This window comes from Theropithecus gelada, chromosome 14 (assembly GCF_003255815.1).
Source record: "Theropithecus gelada isolate Dixy chromosome 14, Tgel_1.0, whole genome shotgun sequence".
NCBI lineage: Eukaryota > Metazoa > Chordata > Mammalia > Primates > Cercopithecidae > Theropithecus > Theropithecus gelada.
This window is the reverse complement of record NC_037682.1, coordinates 57,395,926-57,422,011: the sequence shown is the minus strand read 5'-3', so window position 1 is coordinate 57,422,011 and position 26,086 is coordinate 57,395,926. Positions and strand designations below refer to the sequence as shown.

Below are 26,086 nucleotides of genomic sequence, written 5' to 3'. Positions count from 1 at the left end.
GTTCCTGGTGGCCTCCAGCTGGAAGACAAACTAAGAACTTCTTGAATAAAGGCCTAGTGTTGTATTTGTTTGGGTCCCCCATAGGGCAGGCTCTGGGTCTTGCATACTACAATCTTTGCTGACCTGATCTAGATGAATTATACTGCGAGTGTTAGCCTTTATTAGAATCTCAATATCCTGCCCAGTCACTTGTAGGGCTAAAAATAGTTTTTTACTTCATTATCCTGCCAGTTTTCAATTTTATAGTTTCTAGAATAGAAACTGGCAATTAGGATGACTGATCAAGCAAGGTATTCCATACCCACTTACCTGTAAGTTTCTAAACTTGAAAAATGCCTAATTTACATGCATTCATGAGCTCTCAAATTGTCCATTGTTTTCTGTTCATTTCCATAATATATGAACAGGAAAATGACCCTCTGAAATCAAAATGATTTCCTAATCTCTGTCCTTCAAACATTCCTTCAGAGTAGATTTCTGATGCTTCATTAGGGAAAATAAATGGTAAGCAACCAAAATAATATATTTGTCTTCAGGAACTTACATACCAACACATAAGAAGCTAGTTTAATATAACAAAGAATTATATCTGTATGTCATATATGTATATGTGTATATGTATGTATACGTGGATATGTATATGTGACAAAGGGTCTGTGCTATTCCACAGGAACAGGGCCACTGGAGGGGGGCTACTAAGGAACCCTATTTATAAGCATTCAGGCAGGGTCAGCAGGAAAGATGCCCAGATACATTGTTACTGTGGGAACACCAAAGGTTCCCAGCCAAGTAGAAGTAGTAGATAGGACTCTCTTGAAGCCACCTCTAACACAGAGTGGCACACTGTCATCTTGGAGTATTTCAACTACCCTGGAACCTATTCAAACTCTCATTCAGTTGACAATGGAACAACTGACAAGTTCTAGACCAAGTGTGCTGACATTTTTATGTTCCACAGGCACTAGGGAGAGCAGGAGAACTGCTACTCTGACCAAGGAAGAAACTGGTTGACGAAATCAAGGGAGAACCTCAGGAGAATGAGATCTTAGTGTTTCTGACAACAAAGTAGGAATCGTGTAGCACAAACTCTAGGAAGCCAGAGTTAAGAAGTTGCGTGTTTTTTTTTGTTTGTTTTTTTTTGAAATGGAGTCTCTGTCACCCAGGCTGGAGGACAGTGGCACAATCTCGGGTCACTGTTCCACCTCCCAGGTTCAAGTGATTCTCCTGCCTCAGCCTCTCAAGTAGCTGGGACCACAGGCATGCACCACATTGCCCAGCTAATTTTTGTATTTTTAGTAGAGACAGGGTTTCACCCATGTTGGCCAGGCTGGTCTTGAACTCCTAATCTCAGGCGATCTGTCTGCCTCAGCCTCCCAAAGTGCTAGGATTACAGGTGTAAGCCACCGTTCCTGGCCCAGAGTTAAGAAGTTTTGAAAACAGACATAACGCCACGGCATGAGATGCTCTCTGAGAGGAAAGCCCATAAAATACCTTTCTATATGGGCACTTCAAAAATTCTCAAGCAGGTAGGAACAGTAGAGGAAAAAAAAAAAAAAAAGATGTGCAGGTAGCTCTTCTAAAAGGACAGAAAAGATGGACAGACACATAAGCAACTAGCATGAAAGAGTGGCAAGACTTGGAAGAATGACAAGAGGAGGCCAAGGCCCAAAATAAATCCAGATTTACAAAAAGGCTAGCAAAAGCAAAAGGGGTGTTTTTAGTGATGTTTAGAGAAAAAAGGCAATTTGCCTTAGGACAAAATGGTAAGAAAACAGAACTTGTCAACCTCCATTTTGCTTTTATATCAAAGGGGATAAATTTCTGGTTCAGTGGAGAATTAACAATTCTAAGGACAAAAGTAAAGTCCCAGAGGAGGATAAATTCAAGTATATTCACTAAATAATTTCTATCAAGAGAACTGGGAAAGCTTCCAAATAAGGTCACTGAACTAAAGAAAAATTTAAGAAATTATGTTGGTAAAAAGTGAAGTCTTAAAAGAATGGAGATAGAGAACTACTGTTCCAGTCTGTGGAAAGCAGAAAGTGGATGACAAACTCTACAAACTAGAGAAGTGAACAGGTTGTAACTCTTGGGCTAGATTCTAAAAAGGATTCTTACATTTTTTTGAATGGATGTGGAAGGGAAAAGGAAGTACTTTTTTTCTGATTATAAAAGAAATGCATACCTATAGAAAATTGAGAAAGTACAGAAAAATTTAAAGAACCTCTCATAATTATGTGATCTAGAAATATCCACTGTTAAAATGTTGACGTCTTTCTAGTGAGTATATATCTTTACTTTTCACTGGTATCATACAATGTTCCCATGTCATTTAAAACTCTTCGTGAATATAAATTACTGAATTCATAATAGTCTATCACATGGTTGCATGATCATTTATGTAACCATAATGAATGCAATAATAATAAGGTAATGGCTTACAAATGCTAACAGAGGAAGTCATGATCTCTAGGAGCCAGCTCTAATTAATTAACTCATTCTTTCGCTCATTCAATAAATATTTATTGTCTACTTATGTGCAGGCCTCATCTAAAGCTGGACACACAGCCATGAACAAAACAAATATAAATCCTTAGCCTCACGGAGCCTCCATTTTTTTTTTTTTTTTAAGATGGAGTCTCACTCTGTTGCCCAGGCTGGAATGCGTGGCACAATCTCAGCTCACTGCAACCTCCACCTCCTGGGTTCAAGCAATTCTCTGCCTCAGTCTCCCAAATAGCTGGGATTACAGGCGCCTGCCAACAAGCCCAGCAAATTTTTGTATTTTTAGTAGAGACAGGGTTTCACCATGTTGGCCAGGCAGGTCTTGACCTCGTGATCCACCCGCCTCGGCCTCCCAAAGTGCTGGGATTACAGGCGTGAGCCACCCCGCTCGGCCACAGAGCCCCCTTTCTAAGCAGGAAAAGAGACAATAAACAAGATAATGATAAATACTAAGGACAAAAAATAAGGCAGGGAGACGGGGTAGGACAGTGTTGGAAGTTAAGATTTTAGCTGGAATGGCCAGAGAAGGCATCAGGAAATGCAAGTTGAGAGAAAACACGAAGATCAAGGAAAAGGCATATGGATATCCAAAAGAAGAGCATTTCAAACCACGGAAGCAGCAAATGCAAAGGCAATGAATTGGGAGTATGCTTGGCATATTCAAGCAACAGTGAGGAAGCAGTCAGTGTGGCCACAACAAAGTGAGAAAGATACAAAAGTAGAAGCAAATGAGGAAGATAATTATATAGGACCTTTTGGGTCATGTATAGACTATCTTTTCATCTGAGCCAGGAAGTCGCTGGAGAGTTTTGGGGAGGGGAGAGATGTGAGTTGACTTAAGCTTCAACATAATACTATGGCAGCTATATTGAGAATAGACTGAAGTGGGGAAGGAAGAAGCAGACAAACCAGGGTGACAGAGTAAGATGGAATAGTGCAACCAAATAACCAACTGGTTGAATGACCCTAAACAAAACGTTTCCGTGAATACATTGATGGGACTCTAAAAGCAGTTTTAAATGACTAATACATTTAAAACAATAATTTGACCTACCAAGAAAACGTGCTGAGGACGGGCATGGTGGCTCATGCCTGTAATTCCAGCACTTTGGGAGGCCAAGGCAGGAGGATTATCTGAGGTCAGGGGTTCGAGATCAGCCTGGCCAACATGGTGAAACCCTGTCTCTACTAAAAATACAAAAGAAAATAGCCAGGCATGATGGTGGGCACCTGTAATACCAGCTATTCAGGAGTCTGAGGCAGGAGAATTGCTTGAACTTGGGAGGCAGAGGTTTCAGTGAGCTCAGATTCTGCCACCACCCTCTAGCCTGAGCAACAGAGCGAGACTCCGTCTCAAAAAACAAACAAAAAGAGAAAACATGCTGATCATAGTCAAAGGTAAAATTGTAAAAAAAAAAAAAAAAAAAAAAGAAAGAAAAAAAGAAAAATTATAACATGGTAGGAAAAATTTGAACATCAACTAGATGTTTAATGACATTAAGGAAGTATTGATTTTTTAGGTGTGACAATGGTATTGTGGCTATATTTTAATAAGAATCCATTTTTAGAGATGCATACTGAAGCATTTAAGGATGAAAAATGATCCAGTGTCTAGGATTTCCTTCAAAATAATCCAGTGAGTGGGGGAAAAAGAGGGTGGGGATACCCACGACACAAGACTGGCCATATATTGACGGCTGCTGAAGCAGGGTGATACGGATTCATTTTACTACTCTCTTAACTTTTGCTTATGTTAGAAAATGTCTTTAACAAAAAGTTTTTTAAAAATCAGGAATGGCACACAGCTAAGAAATGGTAAACAAATACACTGAATAAAACAATGAATGCTCTGAAAAAATTTCAAGAGCTAGAATTCTTGGCCAAATTTAAACAGATAAAATGCAACAGGGAAAACTACAAAGTCCTACATTTCATTCCGAAACATCAAATGAACAGTAGAAAATGAACAAAACCTAGATGAGCAGCTCCTATTAAAAAGAAAGAAAAAAAAAAGGCACAGAATTATAACATACAGCAAAGTCAGCAAGTATAATGCTACAAACTAAAGCAATCCCCAGAAAGCATTAAGTATAGAAAAAGAAAAGTGCAGGGAAACAACACATTGGTCTTTCATGAACTGTCTTAGATATGCTGTTATTTGCAGTTCTAAGAACCTCTTCTAAGAGGGCTATGTTCAAATACTTGTAACTAGGTCATACCAGGAATTGAAGAGGGAGCTAGGGATATTAACACAGGAAAGAAAACTGAAGAAAGGGACATAATACCACTTTTTCAATTCCTGAATTAATCATCTTACACCTGTAAACCAAAAAGTATCTGGGACAGGCCTCAATCAATTTAGAAGTTTATTTTGCCAACGTTAAGGACACGCCCAGGAGAGAGGTCTGTGCCTTTCTCCAAAGATGATTTTGAGGGCTTCAATATTTCAAGGGGAAAAGTATGCTGGAGGGGAAAGAAGGGTACGGTAATCCATATGTTGCAAGAGAAAACGAGTAGGTAGGGGAATAGTCAATTATGTATTCATCTGGTGCTCAGTAAATCAGTACTTTACATAAGATAAGGTGAACATAGGGTAGCTACCTGTGGAGATACTTAATTTTTTATCTGTAGCTACCTGCTTAGGAACCAAAGGAAAGGCAGTTTCTTGCATGACTCAGCTTTCAGCTTAATTTTTTCCTTTTGGCATAGTGAACTGGGGTCCCAAGTTTTTATTTTCCTTTCACACACCTTTAATCTACTTTTCCTCCATTCCTATTTTGGTAAAGGAAATCACCATCTATGCCTTCACCTAAACCTGAGAATAATCTAGATGTCTCCCTCTCCCTCACTTTCCAATTCTATTTTAAAATATCTCTTAAAATTGTTCTCTTTCTTCCAGTCTATCCATTGATAACCTCTCTTGCTCCAATATACATATTTTCCTTTGGAAACTCCTCTCAACTCCAGAGTGGATTCATCAGTATATTCTCTCTACCCACGGCACCACAAGTTAACTTAATTCAAGCCATTAACGTGAGTGGATATGTTTGCTGGAACTTCTGGGAAAGAATCTGGGGAGTAGAGCTGGAAGGTGAGAGTGAAGGAGGACTTAAAAGAAAAGAGGCCTGGAGCTGTGCCCAGCAAAGTGCTGTAATCCTAGCATGTTAGGAGGCTGAGGTGGGACAATGACTTGAGGCCAGGAGTTCCAGGCCAGCTCTACACACACACATATATAAATTAGGCACTCTCACTTTCTCTGGGCAATTGCATGTGAGGCAGTAATGTCCAAAACTTTTTCAACCATTGTTACTACCCTGAGAGAGCAGCCAGGGTACAGAACCAACTTGAGAATGAACCCAGAGTGAAAAGGACACAGAAAATAAGAGCTGGAGCCCCAATGTGACAACTGTGAGTCTCTGGATCAAACCATACTGCAAGACAGTTCTAACACAGGGTCTTTTCATTTACACAAGTCAATAAATTCCCTGTCTTAAGACAAGTCAAGCTGACTTTTCTGTCACTTGTCACAAGCATCCTAACTGATGAGCCCAATGACAATGACTTGCTGATGCTCATGATGTCTCAACTGGATGACTACAACAATCTTCTTCCTGAAGAAATCCTCACAACGCAGTGTCTACACTGCTGCTAGGGTGTCCTTTCTAAAACCAGGTTAAATGTTTCTCTTCTCCTTACACACTCAATGATGCCTCATCTGCCTTTAAAATAAAACCCAAACTCCTTAAGTATGACAGAAAAAAACCTTCACAATTTGGCCCATGGCAACTTCTCTGGTGTCTTCTCTCACAACTCTAAGGATACTTCAAGGTTCTATGTTTCTTTTCTTTTCTTTTTTCTTTTTTTGAGACAGAGTCTTGCTCTGTCGCCCAGGCTGGAATGCAGTGGCGGGATCTCAGCTCACTGCAACCTCCATCTCCCAGGTTCAAGTGATTCTCCTGCTTCAGCCTCCCAAGTAGCTGGAATTACAGGCGTGCACCATCACACCGGGCTAATTTTTATATTTTTAGTAGAGACAGGGTTTCTACGTGTTGGCCAGGCTGGTCTCGAACTCCTGGCCTCAAGCAATCTGCCCGCCTTGGGCTCCCCAAGTGCTGGAATTATAGACATGAGTCACTGCACCTGGCCCTAAGCCTCTGTGTTTCTTTGCTCTGTGTTTCTTCTGCCTAGAATGTCGTTCTTTTTCATCTGGATTATTTAAAAACAAAACAAAACAAAACACTTTAAGAGCTGCCTCCTCAATTTAGCCAAGGAAGGCAAAGCTGGGTTAACATCTAAATTTCAATTAATGTAATATGCCACATCAATAAAGGACAAAACCCACATAATCATCTCAACAGACATAGAGAAAAGTATTTAATAAAATTCAATACCCCTTCATAACGAAAAACACTCAACAAACTATGAATACAAGGGAACTTCCTCAACCTGACAAAAGGCATCTATGAAATGCCCCCAGATAACATTACATATGCTAGTATGAAAGCTTTCTTCTTAAGATCAAGGACAAGAAAGGATGTTTGTTCTTACCACTTCTATTCAACATTGTACTAAAGGTTCCAGCTAGGGCAGTAAGGCAAAGAAAAGTAAAAATAAAAATAAAAGGCATTCAGATTAAAAAAAAAAAAAGTAAAACTATATGCAGATAACAAGTTCAGCAAGGTGACAAGACACAGTATTAATATACAAAACTAATTGTCTATACACTAAGGAACAATCTGAAAACAAAATTTATAACAACATCAAAAAGAATAAAATACTTATGAATATATTTAACAAAATAAGACTTTCACACTAAAAACTACAACCTCCTTTAAAATAAATTAAAGACCTAGATAAATAAAAAAGAAATCCTGTGCTCATAGACTGAAAGATTTAATATTGGTAAGATGGCAGTACTCTCCAAACTGCTTCAGTTCACTATATCAAAATCCCAGCTGGCAATTTTTTTTTTTTTTTTTTGGCAGAAACTAAAGTGATGATCCAAAATTCATATGGAAATGCTGGGTCACAGGACCCAAAATAGCAAAACAATCTTGAAAAAGAAGAACAAAGTTGGAGGACACATTTCATGATTTCATAACTTAGAAAAGTACAATAATTAAGACAGCATGGTACTGGCATAAGGATAAGTGTATAGATTAATGTAATATAATTGAGAGTCCAGAAATAAACTCTTACATTTAGAGTCAACTGATTTGACATGGGTGCCAGGACAATTCAATGAGAAAAGAATAGTCTTTTCAACAAATGGTGCTGGGGCAACTATATATCCACATGAAGTTGGACTCCTACCTTACCCATATACACAAATTAATTCAAAGGGATCAAAGACTTAACTGCGGGAGCAAAAACTATAAAACTTGAAAACATAGGCATAAATCTTCATGACCTTGGATTTGGCAGTTTGTCTCAGATATGACACCAAAAGCAGAAGAAACAAAAGAAAAAAGTAGATAAACTGGATTTCATCAAAATGTAAAACTTTTCTTATTCAAAGGGCACCATCAAGAAAGTGAAGGCAACCACTGAATGGAAGAAAATATTTGCAAATCATATATCTGATAACAGACTTGTACCTAGAATATACAAAGAACTCTTACAACTCAACAATAAAAAGACCAGAGGCCAAGTGTGGTAGCTCACACCTGTAATCCCAGTGCTTCAGGAGGCCAAGGTGGGAGGATCACTTGAGACCAGAAGTTCAAAACCAGCCTGGGAAATACAGTGACAGCCTCATCTCTGCCAAAATATTTTAAAAATTAGCCAGGTATGGTGGCACACACCTGCAGTCCTGGTTACCTGGGAGGGTGAGGTGGGAAAATCACTTGAGCCCAGGAGTTTGGGGCTGCAGTGAGCAATGATGGCACCACTGTACTCCAGCCTGTGCACCAGGGTGAGACCCTGTCTCTCTCTCAAAAAAAAAAAAAAAAAGACAAGTAATCCAACTTTTAAAGAGGGTTAAAAGGACCTGAATAGACGTTTCTCTAAAACAAGATATACAAATAAACAAAGAGTGAATAAACACACAAAAAAATGCTCAATGTCATTAGTCATCAGGGAAGTGCAAATAAAATCACACAATGAGATACCATTTCATTCCCATTAGGATGGCTATAATCAAGAAGATGGATAACAAACAAGTATTGACAAGAAACCAGAAGCCCTTTTACACTGCTGTTGGTCATGTAAAATGATACAGCTGCTTTGGAAAATGGTCTGGCAGTTCCTCAAAAGGTTAAACAGGTAATAACCATATGACCTAGAAATTCCACGCTTAGTTCCAGCCACGCTGGAATGCTCACATTTTCCAAATGTACACACCCAAGAGAAATGAAAACATTAAGTCCACACAAAAATTTGTATACAGACATCAGTAGCAACATTATTCATAATAGCTAAAAGGCAAAACTTCAATGTCCATCAATTGATTAATGAATAAATGAAATGTGGTATATCCACACAATGAAATATTATTCAGCCATAGAAAGAAGTACTGCTACATGCTACAACATGGATGAACCTTGAAAACATTATGCTAGTTAAGAGACATCAGTCACAAAAGATCAGATATTATATGATTCCATTTATATGAAAGGTCCAGAACAGGCAAATCTATAGAGACATAAAGTAGATCAGTGGTTGCCTAGGGCTGGAGGTGGGGTGGGGGATTTGTGGAGTAATAGCTAAAAAGTATGGGGTTTCTTTGGGGGCTGAAGAAATATTCTAAAATTGATTGTGGTGATGGTTGCACAACTCTGAATATACTGAAACCCAATAACTTGTAAACTTTAAGTGGGTGAATTGTATGATATGTAAATTAGATCTCAAGAAAGCTGTTACCAAAAAAAAAAAAAAGACTTCCCTCCTCTATGTTCTATGAAACCCGTCTTTTTTTTTTTTTTTTTTTTTTTGGGGGGGTCTCACTCTGTTGCCCAGGATGCAGTGCAGTTACAAAATCACACCTCACTGTAGCCTTGACCTCCAGACCTCAAAGGATCCTTCCACCTCAGGCTACAGGTACACACCACCATCCCCAGCTAATTGAAAAAAAACAAAACAAAACTTTTTTTTGTAGAGATGGGGGGTCTTGTTATATTGCCCAAGCTGATCTTGAACTCCCAGGCTCAAGCAATCCTCCTGCCTCAGCCTCTCAAAGTGCTGGGATTACAGGCATGAGCTGTCGCACCTGGTGTATGAAACCCTTCTTAAGTCCCAATAACACTGACCATTGCATACGTGTCTCCACTGTTCCCTGTGCAGACTTGAGTAACTATGACCAACACCCTTGCATTTATCTGCTGACATGTCTGTTTTGCATTTATCTGTTGACATGTCTGCTTTCCTTTACTAAACTGTAGCCTCCTCAAAGCATGGAGTGCACTCAGTTTTTCTTGGAATACATAGTGTCTGTATACTGTGTGCATAGTATGTGATACGGTACATCATAAATATTTGTTAAAAGACTATCTTAAAGGCTTTCATGTGGAAAGGGAACTGTGTTTGTTTCACGCACATCAATGGGCAAAAATGGAAGACATAATGACATGTATTTTTAAGAATTTTCAAATACTCAGGGTTATCCCTTTCTTCAAAGCAGGGATTTCTGGGTTCTGTGAATTCTCTGATGATACTGAAATTCTGAGTACATTTATAGAGTACGTACATTTTTCTAGAGAGAAAATACAGTTTTAGGCTGAGTGCAGTGGCTCACGCCTGTAATCCCAACACTTTGGAAGTCCGAGGCAGAAGGATCACTTGAGCCCATGAGTTCGACACCAGCCTGGGCAAAACAATGAGACCCCCATCTCCACACAAAAACAAAAACAAACAAACAAACAAAAAATTTTAAATTAGCCAGGCATAGTGGCATGTGCCTGTAGTCTCAGTTACTTGGGAAGCTGAGGTGGGAGGATCAGTTGAGCCCTGGAAGGAGAGGCTGGTGTGAGCTGTGATCATGACTCTGCACTCTAGCCTGGGTGACAGGGTGAGACCCAGGGAAATGGAAAAGAAAGGGAAAGGGGGCCAGGAAGAGAGGAAGGGAGGGAGGGAGGGAGGGAGGAAGGGAGAAAGGAGAGAGAAAGAAAGAAAATACATAGCTTTTATAAGATTGTCAAAGAGGTATGTAACCCCAAAATGGTTAAGATTCATTGCTGCAAGTTTCAGTTACTGGAATGTATCATTCCAGGTAAGTTTTTTCCTAGGTTATACTACTTCAGTAGCTTCTCTTTCTCAAAAACAGAATTTACAATATTAGTAGCTTAATAATCTTAAGGTATTTATTGACTGCCCATTATATGCCAGGTACTGAAGAAATAGTGATAAACAAGATAAAGTCCCTACCCTTGCAAACTTACATTCTAGAAGGTGGAGACAAAAAAACAAGTAAACACTTAAGAATATTCTATATCATATAGTGATGCCTATCAGGAAGAATATAAAACATGATAAAATAGGGGATGATGAAAGGAAAAAGTTATTTTAGTTAGTGTCATCAGGGGAAGTCTCTCTAAGGAGGTTTCATTTGAGCAGAAATTTGAATGATGAGAAGGGCACTGAGGGAAGAGCACAGCACTTCAGGAATAAAGAGAACTGAAAGTACAAAGATCCTAAGATAAGAACACTGAATACCAACACTTGTTGGTTGTTCTCAAGGCACTCTACTCTATATTTTCTACAACGTTCAGAAGAGTGTCTCCCACTCACAGTCAATAGTACTTGTTCAAGATAATTCACCATAATGGAAAGACAAGTAAAAAAAAAAACCAAAAAACTGTTTTCGAAGAATCTTCACTGTTCAGGATCATCATGAATTTACTCTTCTTCAAGGTAGACAATATCATTAGACAAAGTAGGTAAAAATCTTTGGGATTACTGCAGTGAGACAGAAAGAAAAAAAAAAGAACAAATATGCAAATATGTTTTAGAAGTCTCTTCCAGATGGATAGTCTTACAAGCACAAAGATTATCAGGCAAATTCTATAAACAGAATTATGTGTTCAATCTGCCCTCCACCCCTGAAGCTTGGTGCTTTGCATTTAGAGCGTGTATGATGCTCAAGAGAATGGAACTACAGCCAATGTGTATTAAGCAGAGAGAAGTGGATTACAGTTCAAAAGGAGCTGTCCAGCAATCAACAGTTTAAACATTACTGGAAAAGTTCAGACACCATAAAATCATGTCTCAAAGATGTTACAAGGATAATTTACAGGAGAAAGTTACCAGTAGAACTTCATGACCTGTAGAGAATTGTTCTGGTTCCTTCTCCCAGCCTTCAGCACCATGCCTTTACACTCATTCTGTAAAAGGCCCCAGTGCAGCTAAGAGGATGAATTTTTAAACGCCACATACATCATGCCAACAACGAACAATTAACAGATAAATACTGCTTCAATAAGGGGAACGTAATAATTCGTTCATAACCACACCTCAGCAACTGAAACTAGGGTTATTAAAATCTTCAAGATATATTTTTAAAGGCACAAGAAGACCCTGAAGCAGTGAGAGCCCAGCACCAAGTTGAAAAAAACATAACGAATTAAGGTTTGCTGTACCAATTGCATTTGCCTTGATTTCGTACGAAGCGGCGCGTCAGCAAGTACACGGAAAACCTAAAGAGGAAAACCCAACTGGGAACCCTTGGCTCAAAGCACGTGTACAAATGGTGACAAGATGAGTTAAATCAGTGGGGTAAGAGAAAAGTGGCTGCGCGTAAACGGGAGTATGCAAGGCCACCTAGAGGATGCCCAGGCATGCACGCATACATTCCTGGCCCTTCCAGCAGCAGAACCATCTGGGCCGCCACCCGCTGATAACAATGGAACCGTGGGGACTGGCCCTTCAACGCCGTCTCGTCCGCCCTCTCCTGTCAGTTTGGTGGATATTTCGGTGAAGGCTGCAGACTCTCAGAGTCACCCCTCCCTTGAGCAGCGTTCTCCGTACTCTTCGGCGCCAGGAAGCTTAGAGAGAGCTGGCCTGCTCTTACCTTCAGGTGTCGGCGGCGGCTCCTGCCGCTTCCCGCGGGACAGGAAGGCCTTGGGCAGCAGCAGCGACAGAGCCAGGACAAGCCCAGAAGCCAGAGCAACTCTCTGCACTGTAGAGTACGCCATGACTGCTCACGGCGGTCGCAGGTGCAAACGCCAACCGGAACCGGAACCGGAACCGCAGCGCAGGCTGCCGCTCCCGATCAAACCGCGGGCGGCGCGGACGGCGTCGCGCGAGGGACAAGGTGTGCGAGGTGCCTGCACCTTCATCTCCAGCGTCGAGCTGACCTGCTCCTCCGGCGTGGTTACCCGTCGCTGTAAAGGGTACCCTCGCCTTCCTATTCATACTAACTAAAAACTCCTCCCTCACTCCCCATGTTCATCTGTTACTGAGTCCTGCGCATTCTACCTCCTACACATCGTGCCCGGATCTCTATCCCCACTTACCACCACTGCCCCCCACCCACCCGTAAAACCACAACATCGAGTTTCTCCTCATCTCCATGAATTCACTGTCTTCCAGCTTCCACTCATACCCCTCTCTTTCATTATCCAGCTGCAGCCACAGGTGATAATGCTAAAACAGAAGACTATTTCTCTGTCTCTCCAGCTTACAACCTTTTAACTCTCCACTATCTTCAGAACAATAGTCAAAGTCCTTTCTATAAGCTCAACGCCCTGCATGATCTGGTCTTACCAACGCTCCTTCCAAACTGGATGATTTACTATTTCTTTAGCATATTGCTTGTCTTCAGGTAAGCTTTGCTCGTCCTGTTCCCACTGCCTGGAAAATTCCTGACACCATCTCCACTTGTCAAAAACTTCTCTGAAGAACAGCTTAAAAATACTGCTCTCTCGAAACTTTTTCAGTCAGCCTCTCCTTCCTCTATAATCCCGCCGTTCTTTGTTACTGTCTTCATTTGTTCATTTAGCATTATTTTAGTTTTTACTATGTATTAGACCCTCAACTTGGCACTACAGGTCTGATAAATAAAACGGATTCCCTTTGTAGGGCAGATAATGATATAAACCAAAAAATGCAGGAAATATTCTGGACCCCCGAGCAGTCTGCTCAACTGGTACGAGGAAAAGTCAAGAAAAGCTCCTTTGAGAAGGTGAAATTGAGTTCGTTGTTGAAAAATGAGTAACTTACTAGGCAGACAGGTGGGAGGGGTTAGAAAGGTAGTCCAGGAAAAGGAGGCCAAAAAAATAAAGGCAAAGCTGGAAGCTTCCTGGTGTGTTCAGAAAGCTATTGGTAATTCATTTTGGCAGGGCGATAGAGTAGTGACAGGACACGAAGTGCACAAATATAAGCAGGAGCTTCATTGTGAAAAGCTTAGGTAGAACTTCCAGGTAAACATGGCAGATGTAACATATGCATTTATCTTTGTTTTCCCGAGACAGTGCCCCAAAATGAAAATAAATAAAGTGTATAAACTACAAGACTAAATACAGTGATAGAAAACATGACAGCAGATGAGAAATGCCAATTTTGTAAGACACACGCAACACTGTCCAATAGAAACATAATGCCAGCCACATATGTAATTTAAAATTTTCCAGTAGCCACATTTAAAAAATAAAAAGAAGTAAAATTTATTTTAATAGTATTTTAAACCAAGATATCAAAAATATTTCAAATTTTATCAGCACGATAGTGTGGGTCGTTGGCGCCCACATTAGACAGCACAGGTGAAGAGCATAAAAAGTTAAATGGCTGTGGAGGGAAAGCCTGTAAGGAGTAAACTAATTTGCCTATCAAAACCCATGCTCTTAAGAATTGGAGGTACTGGGTTCCTTTAAAGCCAAGGGTGCGGAGTGGGTCTGAATGAAGAATTGGCTGGAAATCTGACTAAAAAGCAGTTGAGACTGGGCACGGTGGCTCACACCTATAATCCCAGGACTTTGGGAGGCCAAGGCTGGAGGATGGCTTGAGACAAAGAGTTCAAGGCCAGCCTGGGCAACATAGTGAGAGCCCTAATCTCTACCCAAAAAAATGTGAAAAATTAACCAGGCAAGGTGATGTGCACCTGTAGTCCCAACTACTCAGGAAGCTGAGGTGGGAAGATTACTTGAGCCCAAGAGTTTGAAGCTACAGTGAGCTATGATTGTGTGAACCACAATTAGTTATGATATATAAGATGATAATAATGCCTGAATGAAGCCAGTAGGGGCACCCACTCCAGCCAGGATGACAGAGTGAGACCCTGTCTCTAAAAAAAAAAAAAAAAAAAAAAATTGTTTTAAAGCAATGGATATCTTCTGAATCTCTTTCCTTGATTCATGCAGCCAGATGGGTGCCCCTGCTGGCTTCACTCAGGCATTATTCACATTGATGTTATTAACATCACTAAAAGTTAGAGTACTGATTATGTTCTAGGCATCTTACATATCATAATTAATCCTCCCAATAACTTTAAGAGGTAAGCAATATTATGGGTATCATTTTACAGGTAAGAAAATGGAGCCCCAGAAAACATAATTTACTTGCCAGTAATTACACAGTATAAACTGGAAGCTATGATTTGAACACAGGCATGCTTACTCAAGAATTTGCCGTCTTAGCTACCACGTTTACTCTCTGGGGAGGTTTAGTCAGAAAACCACTGGACTCCTGGACTATAGGTGCAGATTAAGGAGGAGGTGACTAATGGGATGTGGTCTCTAAGAGATACAGAGGAGTCTGGAATGACTGCTCCCCACCCCCAAATTCTAGCTTGGGTAACTGGGTAGACATTGATTCTATGTAACATGATTTTAAGAACAGAAGAATCAGGTTTGTGAGAAAGATGAGTTCAGATTTTGACTAGCTGAATTTGAAGTTCCATGAAATATCCAAGTAGAAATATCCAGTTGGATATATGGGCCTGGAGCTCAGAAGAGACGTTTGGGCTAGAAATAATATGGAAATCATCAGCCCATCTATAGTAAATGAAGTCTGGCAGAAGATGACATTAGTGAGAGTGCTCATGTGAAGTTATAAGAAGCCACAGTGGAAACCTAGGTTACAACATTATGTTGAAGTTCCCATGTATGAGGATAGAAATATGGTGGGAAATTTCTGATCCAAGTGTTAAAATCTTCAACGAATGTGGAGTTACTACAAGGTTGGAAGGTGACAGGAACAGAAGTAATGAGCAGCCAGATGACATGCTCTTCTAAGGAGCTGTGGTTTATTTTTTTATTATTAATTAATTAATTAATTTATTTATTTATTTATTTATTTATTTTTGAGACAGAGTCTTGCTCTGTCACCCAGGCTGCAGTGCAGTGGTGCAATCTCAGCTTACTGCAAGCTCCTCCTCCTGGGTTCACGCCATTCTCCTGCCTCAGCCTTCCAAGTAGCTGGGATTACAAGCACCTGCCACCACACCTGGCTAATTTTTTTTTTTTTTTTTGTATTTTTAGTAGAGACAGGGTTTCACCGTATTAGCCAGGATGGTCTCGATCTCCTGACCTTGTGATCCACCCGCCTCGGCCTCCCAAAGTGCTGGGATTACAGGCATGAGCCACTGCACCTGGCCAGGAGCTGTGTTTTTTAAAGGAAGAAGAGGAAGAAGCAATTTGGAAGCAGCAAGGGGGAACAAGTTGGGCATCTATTCTATTCCCTGGCTTTGAGCTGTAGGAAGAAAAATAGCTCTTACTTTGGGAGATCTGCAAGGGAAACAGAGCCCCGAGGCAACAGCCTAGTTTTCATTAGAAGAAGACAGGCCAGGTGCAGTGGCTCACATCTGTAATCCCGGCACTTTGGGAGGCTGAGGGGGGCGGATCACGAGGTCAAGAAATCAAGACCACCCTGGCCAACATGATGAAACCTGTCTCTACTAAAAATACAAAAATTAGCTGGGCGTGATGATGCATGCCTGTAATCCCAGCTACTTGGGAGGCTGAGGCAGGAGAATTGCTTGAACCTGGGAGGCAGAGGTCGCGGTGAGCTGAGATCGCACCACCACACTCCAGTCTGGCAACAGAGTGAGAGTCCATCTCGAAGGAGAAGGAGGAGGAGGAGGAGGAGAAAAAGGAGGAGGAGGAGGTTAAGATAAACTTCAAAGAAGTCAAGGGTATAGGAGTTTTTCTGATGATAGATCTTGACTCTATATGGCACGGTAAGTGGAAGGTTTGGAAGTCAGAAATGGAGTCAGAGTAAAATATGAAGTGAGCAGAATGGAGATGAGGGGCCATGTGCAAACTAATGACCTTGGGGACTTGGACTTTAGATGGTGGCCAAAGTAAATGGGCAGAGATCATGATCTCATTAGTCCTGGAAGTGGCCGAGAGAAAGGTGAAAGCAGCAAGTTATAGTCCAGAGTATTTGGCTTGGAACATATTCATTGTTACAGTCAGTTGGGATGTGCGCCTGGAAGACATGGGAGCCTCCTCAAGGCGACAGAGCTGGTAGGCAGCTCATGGAGCTGGGGCAGCTTGGAGTGGGACCTGGGATGGCTGCTGTCTCTGGTGGCTAGAGGTATAACATCAGAGCTGGGAGTGCACTAAAATTGAAGATCTTAAGGGTTTAGGTTTTCCAGTAAAGTACTGGTAGGGGGCTGGGCATGGTGGCTCATGCCTGTAATCCTAGCATTTTGGGAGGATCACCTGAGGTCTGGAGTTTGAGACCAGCCTGGCCAGCATGGTAAAACCCTGTCTCTACTGAAAATACAAAAATTAGCCAGGCATGATGGTGCATGCCTGTAATACCAGCTATCCAGGAGGCTGAGGCAGGAGAATGGCTTGAACCCAGGAGGCAGAGGTTGCAGTGAGTCGAGATCGCGCCACTGCACTCAGCCTTGATGACAGAGCAAGACTCTGTCTCAAAAAAAAAAAAAAAAAAAAAAAAAAAAAAAAAAAGTATTGGTAGGGAATTCAGATCAAAGCTCAAAAGTCTAATGGCTATAGGCTGAAGAAGGAGGAAATGACAAGGAAGTAGAGATGGCAAGTACAGCCCACTGTATATGGAGCTGGCATGAAAAGAAGGGATAAAAGTTACGGTGATAACTTGAGGGTGCCTTTTCTAAGGGAAGAGAAAAGCGTGTTTATACATTTAGAGGAAAAATGTCAGAAAAGAGGAGATGGAAAATAGAGGAGCAAGGGAGATCAATGTAGGAGCAAAGCCCAGATTGTGGAGCAGACATGGGAACCAGACATTGAGTTCCCTGGCAGTAGGGATCAGCTCAGAGGAAAGGAGATGGAGTGGGTTCAGGTGCATATGTTAATAAAAGGAGTGGTGCAGGGACAGAAAGTCATGGGGTTCATTTCTCATTGCCTTCATTTTCTTGGTAAAGGATATGTTTGGGCCATTATCTGAGAAAGGACTCAGGGTGGGGTGGGAGGAATTCTTGAGTGTAGTGAAGGTTTGAAAATAGGCAAAGAGGTATTCAGGAATCACTCCAGCTTTGCACAGGGGCTCCCTTTGGAGCTTAAATGCAACCAGGGATTTTCTGTTCTCTCCCTGCGGGCTTAAAAGCATCTTCTAACCAGTATATTCTGGGCTGGACTTAGCATCCCCAAAACATCCTTTGAGACTAGTAGCCTCCCAGGGGTCCATTCTGGAAGACTAAAGGTGGTCAGGGGAGGGGAGACTGAGAGGTCCTTAGGGATTAGTTGTCAGTTGTCTCAATTCTCTTTTTATTAGATTAAAGGGAAAACTGGGATCTACAAAGGGGCAAAGATTTGCTATGGATCACCCTGATCATTCATGTCTGCACTGGGATTGAAGCCCAGTTCTCCCAACTCCCAGAGCAGGATTCTCTACACTACCTCTGCTGTGTCTGCCAGTTCTTTTGGACAGCAAAGAGGAAATAGTCTTCAAAAATAATAGCTAAACCCTTCATTTGCTGAACTTTAGAAATCTATTTATTCCTTGTTTATTTTTCCTATCTGACAGCCTGTGGGAAAGTGCCCCAGAATGTTTATCATTATGAGTTGGAAGCCTTCGTTCATGAAATCACTCCTAAAGTCAAAATTTGTTTAACATCAGGGCACTTGAATTCTAACATGGGGAAGGGAAATTGAGGAAACTATATATATATATATATATATATATTTTTTTTTTTTTTTTAAGACAGAGTCTCGCTGTGTCGCCAGGCTGGAGTGCAGTGGCACAATCTCAGCTCACTGCAACCTCCAACTCCCTGGTTCAAGCAACTATCCTGCCTCAGTCTCCCTAGTAGCTGGGATTACAGGCACATGCCACCACACCCACCTAATTTCTGTACTTTTAGTAGAGATGGGGTTTCACCATGTTGGCCAGGATGGTCTCGATCTCCTGACCTCATGATCTGCCTGCCTCGGCCTCCCAAAGTGCTGGGATTACAGGCATGAGCCACCGCACCCGGCCAGGCTTTATTTCTAGGGCATTTACTTATAAGTCATTGTGGAAAAACTTCTCCCGGGATTAAGTTGACAGCTGTTTCTTTATTTCCTAAATATAAGGTCTCCCTGGAAGACAGGCCCATGAGGAGCTGAAGAAAGAAGTGGGAGGACAGAGGAGAACTCACACAAGATGTTTGCAGAAGAAAGAATTCAGATTGGAAAATAAAAATGGGAGAGAAGCCAGGGAGGGATGGGAAGAAAATAGAAGAAAGAGGAAGACCAAGAAGGAAGAAAATGGACATGAAGTGGTTGCCTTCTTTGAACTCCCTGCAAGGGAAACAGAGCCCAGAGGCAATAGCCTAGTTTTCAGGAGACTCCATGGTCTCCTAAGTCTTATCCGTTGTGCTTTACCCTCCAGACCAGGCTGGAATCTGAGCTTGGGATCCTCTCCTGCTCAAAAGCCTTCCATGACTCCCTTTGGCTACCATATTTAGTCTCAGCTCATTGACCACCCTTCCAAGGGCTCTCATCCTTGAAGTAGAATTCATTCCCTTGCCCAGAATCATCCCCTCATCTCTAGGCCAGCATGAGCTCTGTGTATTCCTCTCTTAAGATGCTCCTTTACCCAATTTTCTTCCCTCCTTGCCTTTCATAGCCAATCTTCCCTAAAATATAAGGCCCAAACACTATGAACTTTTTTCAGGAGGCTCTCCCAGATTCCATCCCATGCTGACTCTTCCTTTCACTAGATTCCTGTGGACACTGTTTCTCATGGGTTTTTTGGGCCTTTTCACCTAGTTGGGAGTCCCAGGAGGATAGGATGCTTCTCCCATGGCATGGCTGAGCACAGAACTCGTTCATGGCAGGTGTTTATTCAAGTATGAGGCTGCTAGTTTCTCAAACACACATTGATTCTGCCACTGTTCTGAGCAACTAGACCTCTCTCCAGGAATCAGCAATCAGTTTCCTCGAAGAGTCACCCCAGAAAATCTCATTTCAAAAAGACTGAATTTGCCACCAAATTTGTCCCTGAAGTGACTGTAATGATTAATTGTGTGTTAATTTGGCTGGGTGATGGTGCCTAGATATGTGGTCATGCTTAATTCTGGATGTTTCTGTGAGGGTGTTTTTGGATGAGATGAACATTTGAATTGGCAGACTTTGAGTAAAGGAGATTGCTCTTCATAATGTGAGTGGGCCTTATGCAATCAGTTGGAGGCCTGAATAGAACAAAAGACCCACTTCCCCCAGCAAGAAGCAATTCTGTAGCCAACCGAACTTTGGATTTGAACTGCAGCATCTGTCTTTCCTGGGTCTGCAGCCTTTGGCCCACCTTGCAGAGTTTGGATTTGCCAGCTTCTAAAATCACATGAGCCAGTTGCCTAAAGTAAATCTCTGTCTCACACTCTCTCTCTCTCTCCCTCTGTCCACTGTGGAGTCCCCATTGTGGAGAGTCATACACCTTACTACAGGCAGGAAATCAAGGTGGTTAGCAGGAAAATGAGACCCAGGTACCCAGAACACTGAGCAGAAGGGAGCAAGGCCTGTAACTCCAAAGTTTACAATGAAGAGGTTAGAGAAGACAGGCAAGAGATGGGACAGAATGCACAGAACAGCATATGGGACCTGGACTTTGAACAATGGGTAGAATTTTGATCAGGGATAAGGGAAATATGATGAACACCTGCCAATAGTGGATGTCCACAATCTTTGAATACCCTTTCTTCATTTGATATTATCCATATTGAGAGTCTCAGGTTCTCAATGTATAAGCCAACAAACTACATTTCCTGGCCCCTTGCTACTAGGCAAATAGTTAATTGTTTCCGCCATCAGACATACCCATGTCCAACTTTGGTTTGAAAGTTATGTGTGAGAGGAAACAGCAATGCTTGCTTGGCCTACCTCTTTTGGTGGGTGAGGCAGCAGCAGAGGTGGGATGTTCCTGTGGCTGGTAGCCACAACGCAGTTTCCCAACAGGCAGAGCAGAGACCATGCAGGTCTGGGATCTGTGGCACTGGAGCTTCCTTATAAGGCCAGTTCTGTGGTGTGGTTCTGGGAGTTATTCCAAGCTCTGGGGCCCCAGTTTTCTCATCTGTGAAATGGAGAGTGTGCTGCCTCCCTCCCACTGAGCCAGCAAATGTGATGGAGCCTGGAAGGCAATCATGTGTGAGATAAAAACAGTAGCAGCTGCTGCCACTCAAAGGCAGGTCTGAAGAAAGAAAATTGGAATCAGAAAAAGGAAGAGTTTTCCAGGAAAACCTTTGGGAGGAAGACTCTAGAAGACCCACATTTCTTATCCTAAAGCTCTACCCAATTGGGAACAGGTGGGCAAAGGTTAGGGGTATGAGGATAGAAATTTCCTGGTGGTGAGTGGTCAAGGTGAGAATGTCCTTACTGCTTTCCTACCAACTCTCCTCACTGGCCTCTGTCCCTGGAAGACGCAGAGCAGAGAGAAGTCACAGTTGGATACCTTGGGCATTTCTGCCTTGAATAAGGAGAAATAGTCTTTGGTGCCAATTAATTAAGCAAACTGATAGAAATTCCCTGCTTAAGTCACACTTTGCATATCCATAATCTCTGCACTACATTTTCTGTAAACTTTACCCCTGGGTAAAAATTGGTGAGCATTTAAATGCTTCCTCACATAATCTTGCTAAAGCACACTCTTGCCTATAAATATTCATGCCACTGCCAAAACATTTGCAAGCTTTCCCTAAAGGTGAAGTGTGTGTAATGTACTTTGTCTTCTGGGTATAAATATTATCCAATACATTTTGGTTAATATGAATACACTAATTATTCCTGTAACCCTTTTAAAAAGGGTCATCTTCATGATGTGAATTTTTTAAAAATGTAATTACAATAATTGGATACTTAATCTAATTAAAATTTGCTTTATCTTTAATGGGAATTTGTCTAAAGAGGCAGAATGACAATTGGCTTTTTGATAATGACTGTTTTCTTTCTGCAGGGGATCAAGTTGGTGAAAACTGGAGAACTAGGCAGTTTTGTGTCTGCCAGTTCCCTGGTTACTGGGCAGAGCAAGGCCAGCCTCTCTTCTTCTTATAATTCACTACTTAAGTAGTGAATATGGGTTGTGGTTACTGGAAAAGGACTAGGGGAACCTTTTGTATTCCAACAGATGAAGCTGCTCCTCTTCCTAGGAAGCAGTCCTTTGTTCTCCTGGACCTGTGATTGATCCACAGCAGGCATGTGATTTAAGCCTGATAGATCAGGTCCCTTGCTAGGCTTGCTGCAGCTGGAGAAGCAGCAGCTCCATGTAGCTTGGGGGCCATGTTGCTGGAAGGAGTTGTAATGGATGGTATAGGGGCTCCACTCATATCCCATTGGTTCACCCTTGAGGTCACCTGCAGACAGTCCCTGCACACAAACTTGAGTTCCTGTGTCTCTCTGCATAAAGCTGTTCTTTGGCCTGCGTAGCAAGCTAGGGAGTTACTACTCCCAGAGCAACTCTCAAACAATGAAGGAGGGGAGTTGGCAGATAAACACCTCAACTTCCTTGTTCTTCAGCGGTTCAATTCTGAGTGGTGCTCCACACATTCTTTTTGAGGCATCCCAGTAGGATTGAGATCTACTTGCTCCAGCTGTAACCCACTGACACACCTGTTTGGGGTTTCTGCCCCTTCTTTGTCTCACTTACCTGCCCTCTCATTTTGCTTCTGGTGTCACCTTCCAAATAAAGTGGTACACCCAAACTTTTGCCTTGGAGTTTGCTTTGAGGGGAGCCCAAACTAAGATAGAGGTAAAGTTGGGGTTTCCAGGCAACTATTTTCTCTACCACGTGGAGTAGGCCTGTTTGAAGAAGATAAAAGAGAAGCTAGCAAAAATAAAGGGGGTGGAGAGTGAGCTTGGTGGTGCTGAATGGTTTCACTCCCAAGACTCCTTTTGCTCCCTCTCATTCTTTGATTCTCAAAGCTGCCCTGAACTCTTCCCAGGCATGTGAACCAATACATTCCTCCCTGTATGTGTTAAGCTTGCTTAAATTGGATTTCTGTCTCTAGCAACTGAAAGTATTAATGACTCTTACAAAGAATAAGTGAGTTCACATGCAAAGCATTTTGCATAGAGCCTGTCACATATTAAATATTACTACTGGTGCATATTATTATTATTTAATGTCTGACTTGCTTCCAGTCGAGACTATGGATCAAGAACCTAGAGCCTAGAAAAGAATCACAAAAAGTCAGTTTGATTCTACCTAATTCCTCTCTTTTGTGTTTTTCATAACTTGATTACGTTGATGCCTACCTTCTTTGCCACTGGGAGATACTTTATACAATAATTCTTCTTATTCATCATTAACAATGGGCAACTAAATGTTATTCTATTGTGCTTAAGGGTCATGTATTGGCCACAACTTTGTTACCAAGATCTGAGAGACAAACCACCCAGCATGAATGACCCAGTCGAGTTCAAGACATGGCAGGCTCTGCCTGGCTTCAGGGACTCACTAGGACTGTCATGGTTCTTAGGCATTTTTGTCTTCATGGGCTCCTTCCCCATTAATGTTTATATTATATGACTGCATTGGCATAAAGAGAAATATGTTAGTATTATATATTAAGACATGTTCTTTGACCTAAAAATCTATTTTTCTTCCTGATTTTAAGATAAATTAAAACATGTTAGTGCTCACTGTGCCTGATGGTTAAATAGGCCTTACCTTGCTAAGTTCACACTTGCTGCTTGGTTAGCAACTCACACCCCAGGAAGGTGGGTGTGCAGCAAACAAGTAATGTGACTCCTGGTTTATACTTTTCATAACACATAATAGTTTTAAACTGTATCAAGTATCACAGGAGCAAAACGTTGACATTTTTAGAAAAGGTGCTGGGAGATGTTTCTACATTCTAGGGCCTGTGGAAGACTTCATCTTGGCAGAGGGAAAAGGCTTCCATGAACCTTCTGGTTATGCAAAGGCAAGGCCCAGCGGCACATCTGGACAGAGTAGGGGTTGACACAAGGATGAAGGGACTTTTCAGAATAAAGTAGTGTGTTCTTTTGATGAAAAGTTGTTGTTTGGTAAAATTTGAGACTTCCTCTGGTGGCCCAGAGTCAGGAATTTGACAGCCTGGGGACTGAAGAAGAGAGGACAGGGTTTGAAGACCTAGGATTTCTGGAGGCGCTGGGCCTAATGGAGAGTCAGCCGGGAAAGAACTCCCTGTGGTGGGAGATGGCAGGTGGGCCATGGTTTCAGTAAGATGCTATTCAGGTTTTCCTCGTGCACTGTAATCCTCTTATGGTTTCCTCAAGCCTTTAGAAAAGTCTTGGACACACCATGAGCTATGTCAGTGGTCTTAGGGTATAAGGAAGGGCACTCTTCCCTGTTTGGAGCAAGGGACTTCCCCCTTACAATGCTAGGGCAGAGGCAGCAGCAGTGAATGAATGGTAATGCTAATTCAGACTGCCCAGTAACTAGAAACAGCGTGAGTGGGGGGCTGTGGTGCCACCAGATGCAAGCAGAGGAACAGGCTGCAGTGTGTCCAGGTCAAAAATGCACTTGAGACAAAGGCTGTTTCCCCCTAGTACACTGGAAGACATTGATCCTTGAATGGAAGGAGGCAAGGAGAGGAATTAGATCCTGTTTTTACATGGTTAACGGTCCGCAAGAAGCTGAAGTTTATAATATCCTCACCTCTCTGAGCCCATCTCTAATTACAGTCTCTTTGCTCCAAGCTCCAGCCACACTGGGCTCCCCATTCTCACTCAAACATGCCTGGGAAGCACCCACCCTGAGCCTCTGCACTTGTGCCCTCCGCCGGGGATGCTCTTACACCAAGTATCTACATGGCTCAATCTCTCACTTCCTTCAAGTCTTTGCTCAAATATCGCCTTTCTCAATGAGGCTTTCCATGACCAACGTATTTAAAATACAACACTCCTGATCTTCTTCCCCTGCTTTATATTCTTCCTTGCACTTACCACCTTCTAAAGCTTATTACCCTCCTTGCTTGCCTGTCCCTCCCCTCTGGAGTAGAGGCTGCATTAGGGCAGGGAGTTTTGTCTGCATCCCCAGTGCCTAGAGGAGTGCCTATGACATGGTAGACTTCAGCAAATATTTATTGGGTGCATGAATGAAGATAATAGTGTCTGGGTTATACAAAGTGCCTTGAATAACCTCTCTAACTGAAGGTAAGCTTATATGTATGTTATTTAGCAACTGAAAACCATAATTGGGTAAATAAAGTGGGAACAGGTTTGCATTGAATGATCATTCACAGTCTCGTTTGGCTTAGATGGTGTTTATCAAGCTGTAGGTGGCTGGTTTTAAAATGGTGTTTTATAGAAACCTCGGAGCTGTAGGGCATCTTTCAATGTTTGTTCTTAATTTTGTTTTCAAATATGTTTTTAAATATCTTTGAGTAAAATGCCTGCTTGAATGCATTGTATATTAAATTTGAATATATTGGCAATTCCTGATGCACTATTACTGTCAGGTTAACTCACTTCCAAAAAAATATAAAGCTTGGGAATAAAGATCATTCTGCTATTTCTATGAATGTATCTGGATTTCTTCTAAGTGTTTCCATAAAAGGTTATTTTAAGTTTCACTTGTGACACTTTATTTCTCACAAGGAATGTAAGCAGTTAATTTTGTGTTTTTTTGTTGGAAAAATAATGATTCTACTGTTCTCTTTCAAGCTTCTGAAACAAGTTAATTGAAGATCATCTTGATGGTGCAAGGTGGACTGAAAATACATTGTTATTTTCACTACATTTCTCTGGGTGTCAGGATTTTCTTTTTATTTTATTATTGTTTTTTAACTTATTTTAGATTCAGGGATACGTGTGCAGGTTTGTTATATAGGTAAACTGTGTGTCACAGGGGTTTAGTGTACAGATTATTTTGTTCCCCAGGTAATAAGCATAATACTTGATAGGTACTTTTTGTGATCTTCTCCCTCCTCCCACCCTTCACCCACAAGTAAGCCTCAAGGTCTGTTGTTTCCCTCTTTGTGCTCATGTGTTCTCGTTGTTTAGCTCCCACCTATAAGTGAGAGCATGTGGTATTTGTCTTTCTGTTCCTGCGTTAATTCGCTTAGGATAATGGCCTCCAGCTCCATCCATGTTGCTACAAAGGATGTGACTTCATTCTTTTTTATTATGGCTGCACAGTATTCCACGATGTATATGTACCACATTTTCTTTATCCAGTCTACCACTGATGGGCATTTAGGTTGATTCCATGTGTTTGCTACTTTAAATAGTGCTGCCATGAACATACGCATGCATGTGTCTTTATGGTA

The 26,086-nt window shown here is 41.7% G+C and overlaps 1 protein-coding gene and 1 long non-coding RNA gene across 12 annotated transcripts in view; one reads left to right on the top strand and one right to left on the bottom strand.

Annotated features, from left to right (window-relative positions):
- The window catches only part of RIC3 (RIC3 acetylcholine receptor chaperone), a 71,095-nt gene extending 58,236 nt beyond the window's left edge, over nt 1-12,859 (bottom strand). For 6 of the 11 annotated variants that reach the window (XM_025357135.1, XM_025357136.1, XM_025357143.1 and 3 more), the window contains exon 1: nt 12,509-12,859. In XM_025357135.1, the coding sequence (XP_025212920.1) occupies nt 12,509-12,632 (124 nt within the window). In that variant the 5' untranslated portion in view covers nt 12,633-12,859. The remainder of the gene's footprint in view (nt 1-12,508) is intronic. The other 5 variants (XR_003115650.1, XM_025357137.1, XM_025357138.1 and 2 more) reach the window with 1 other exon arrangement.
- On the top strand, nt 12,808-22,531 carry LOC112606551. The gene is made up of 3 exons (XR_003115652.1): nt 12,808-12,830; nt 13,519-13,621; nt 18,936-22,531. It is a non-coding gene; the product is annotated as an uncharacterized LOC112606551 (long non-coding RNA).
- Nucleotides 22,532-26,086: the final 3,555 nt, after the last annotated feature.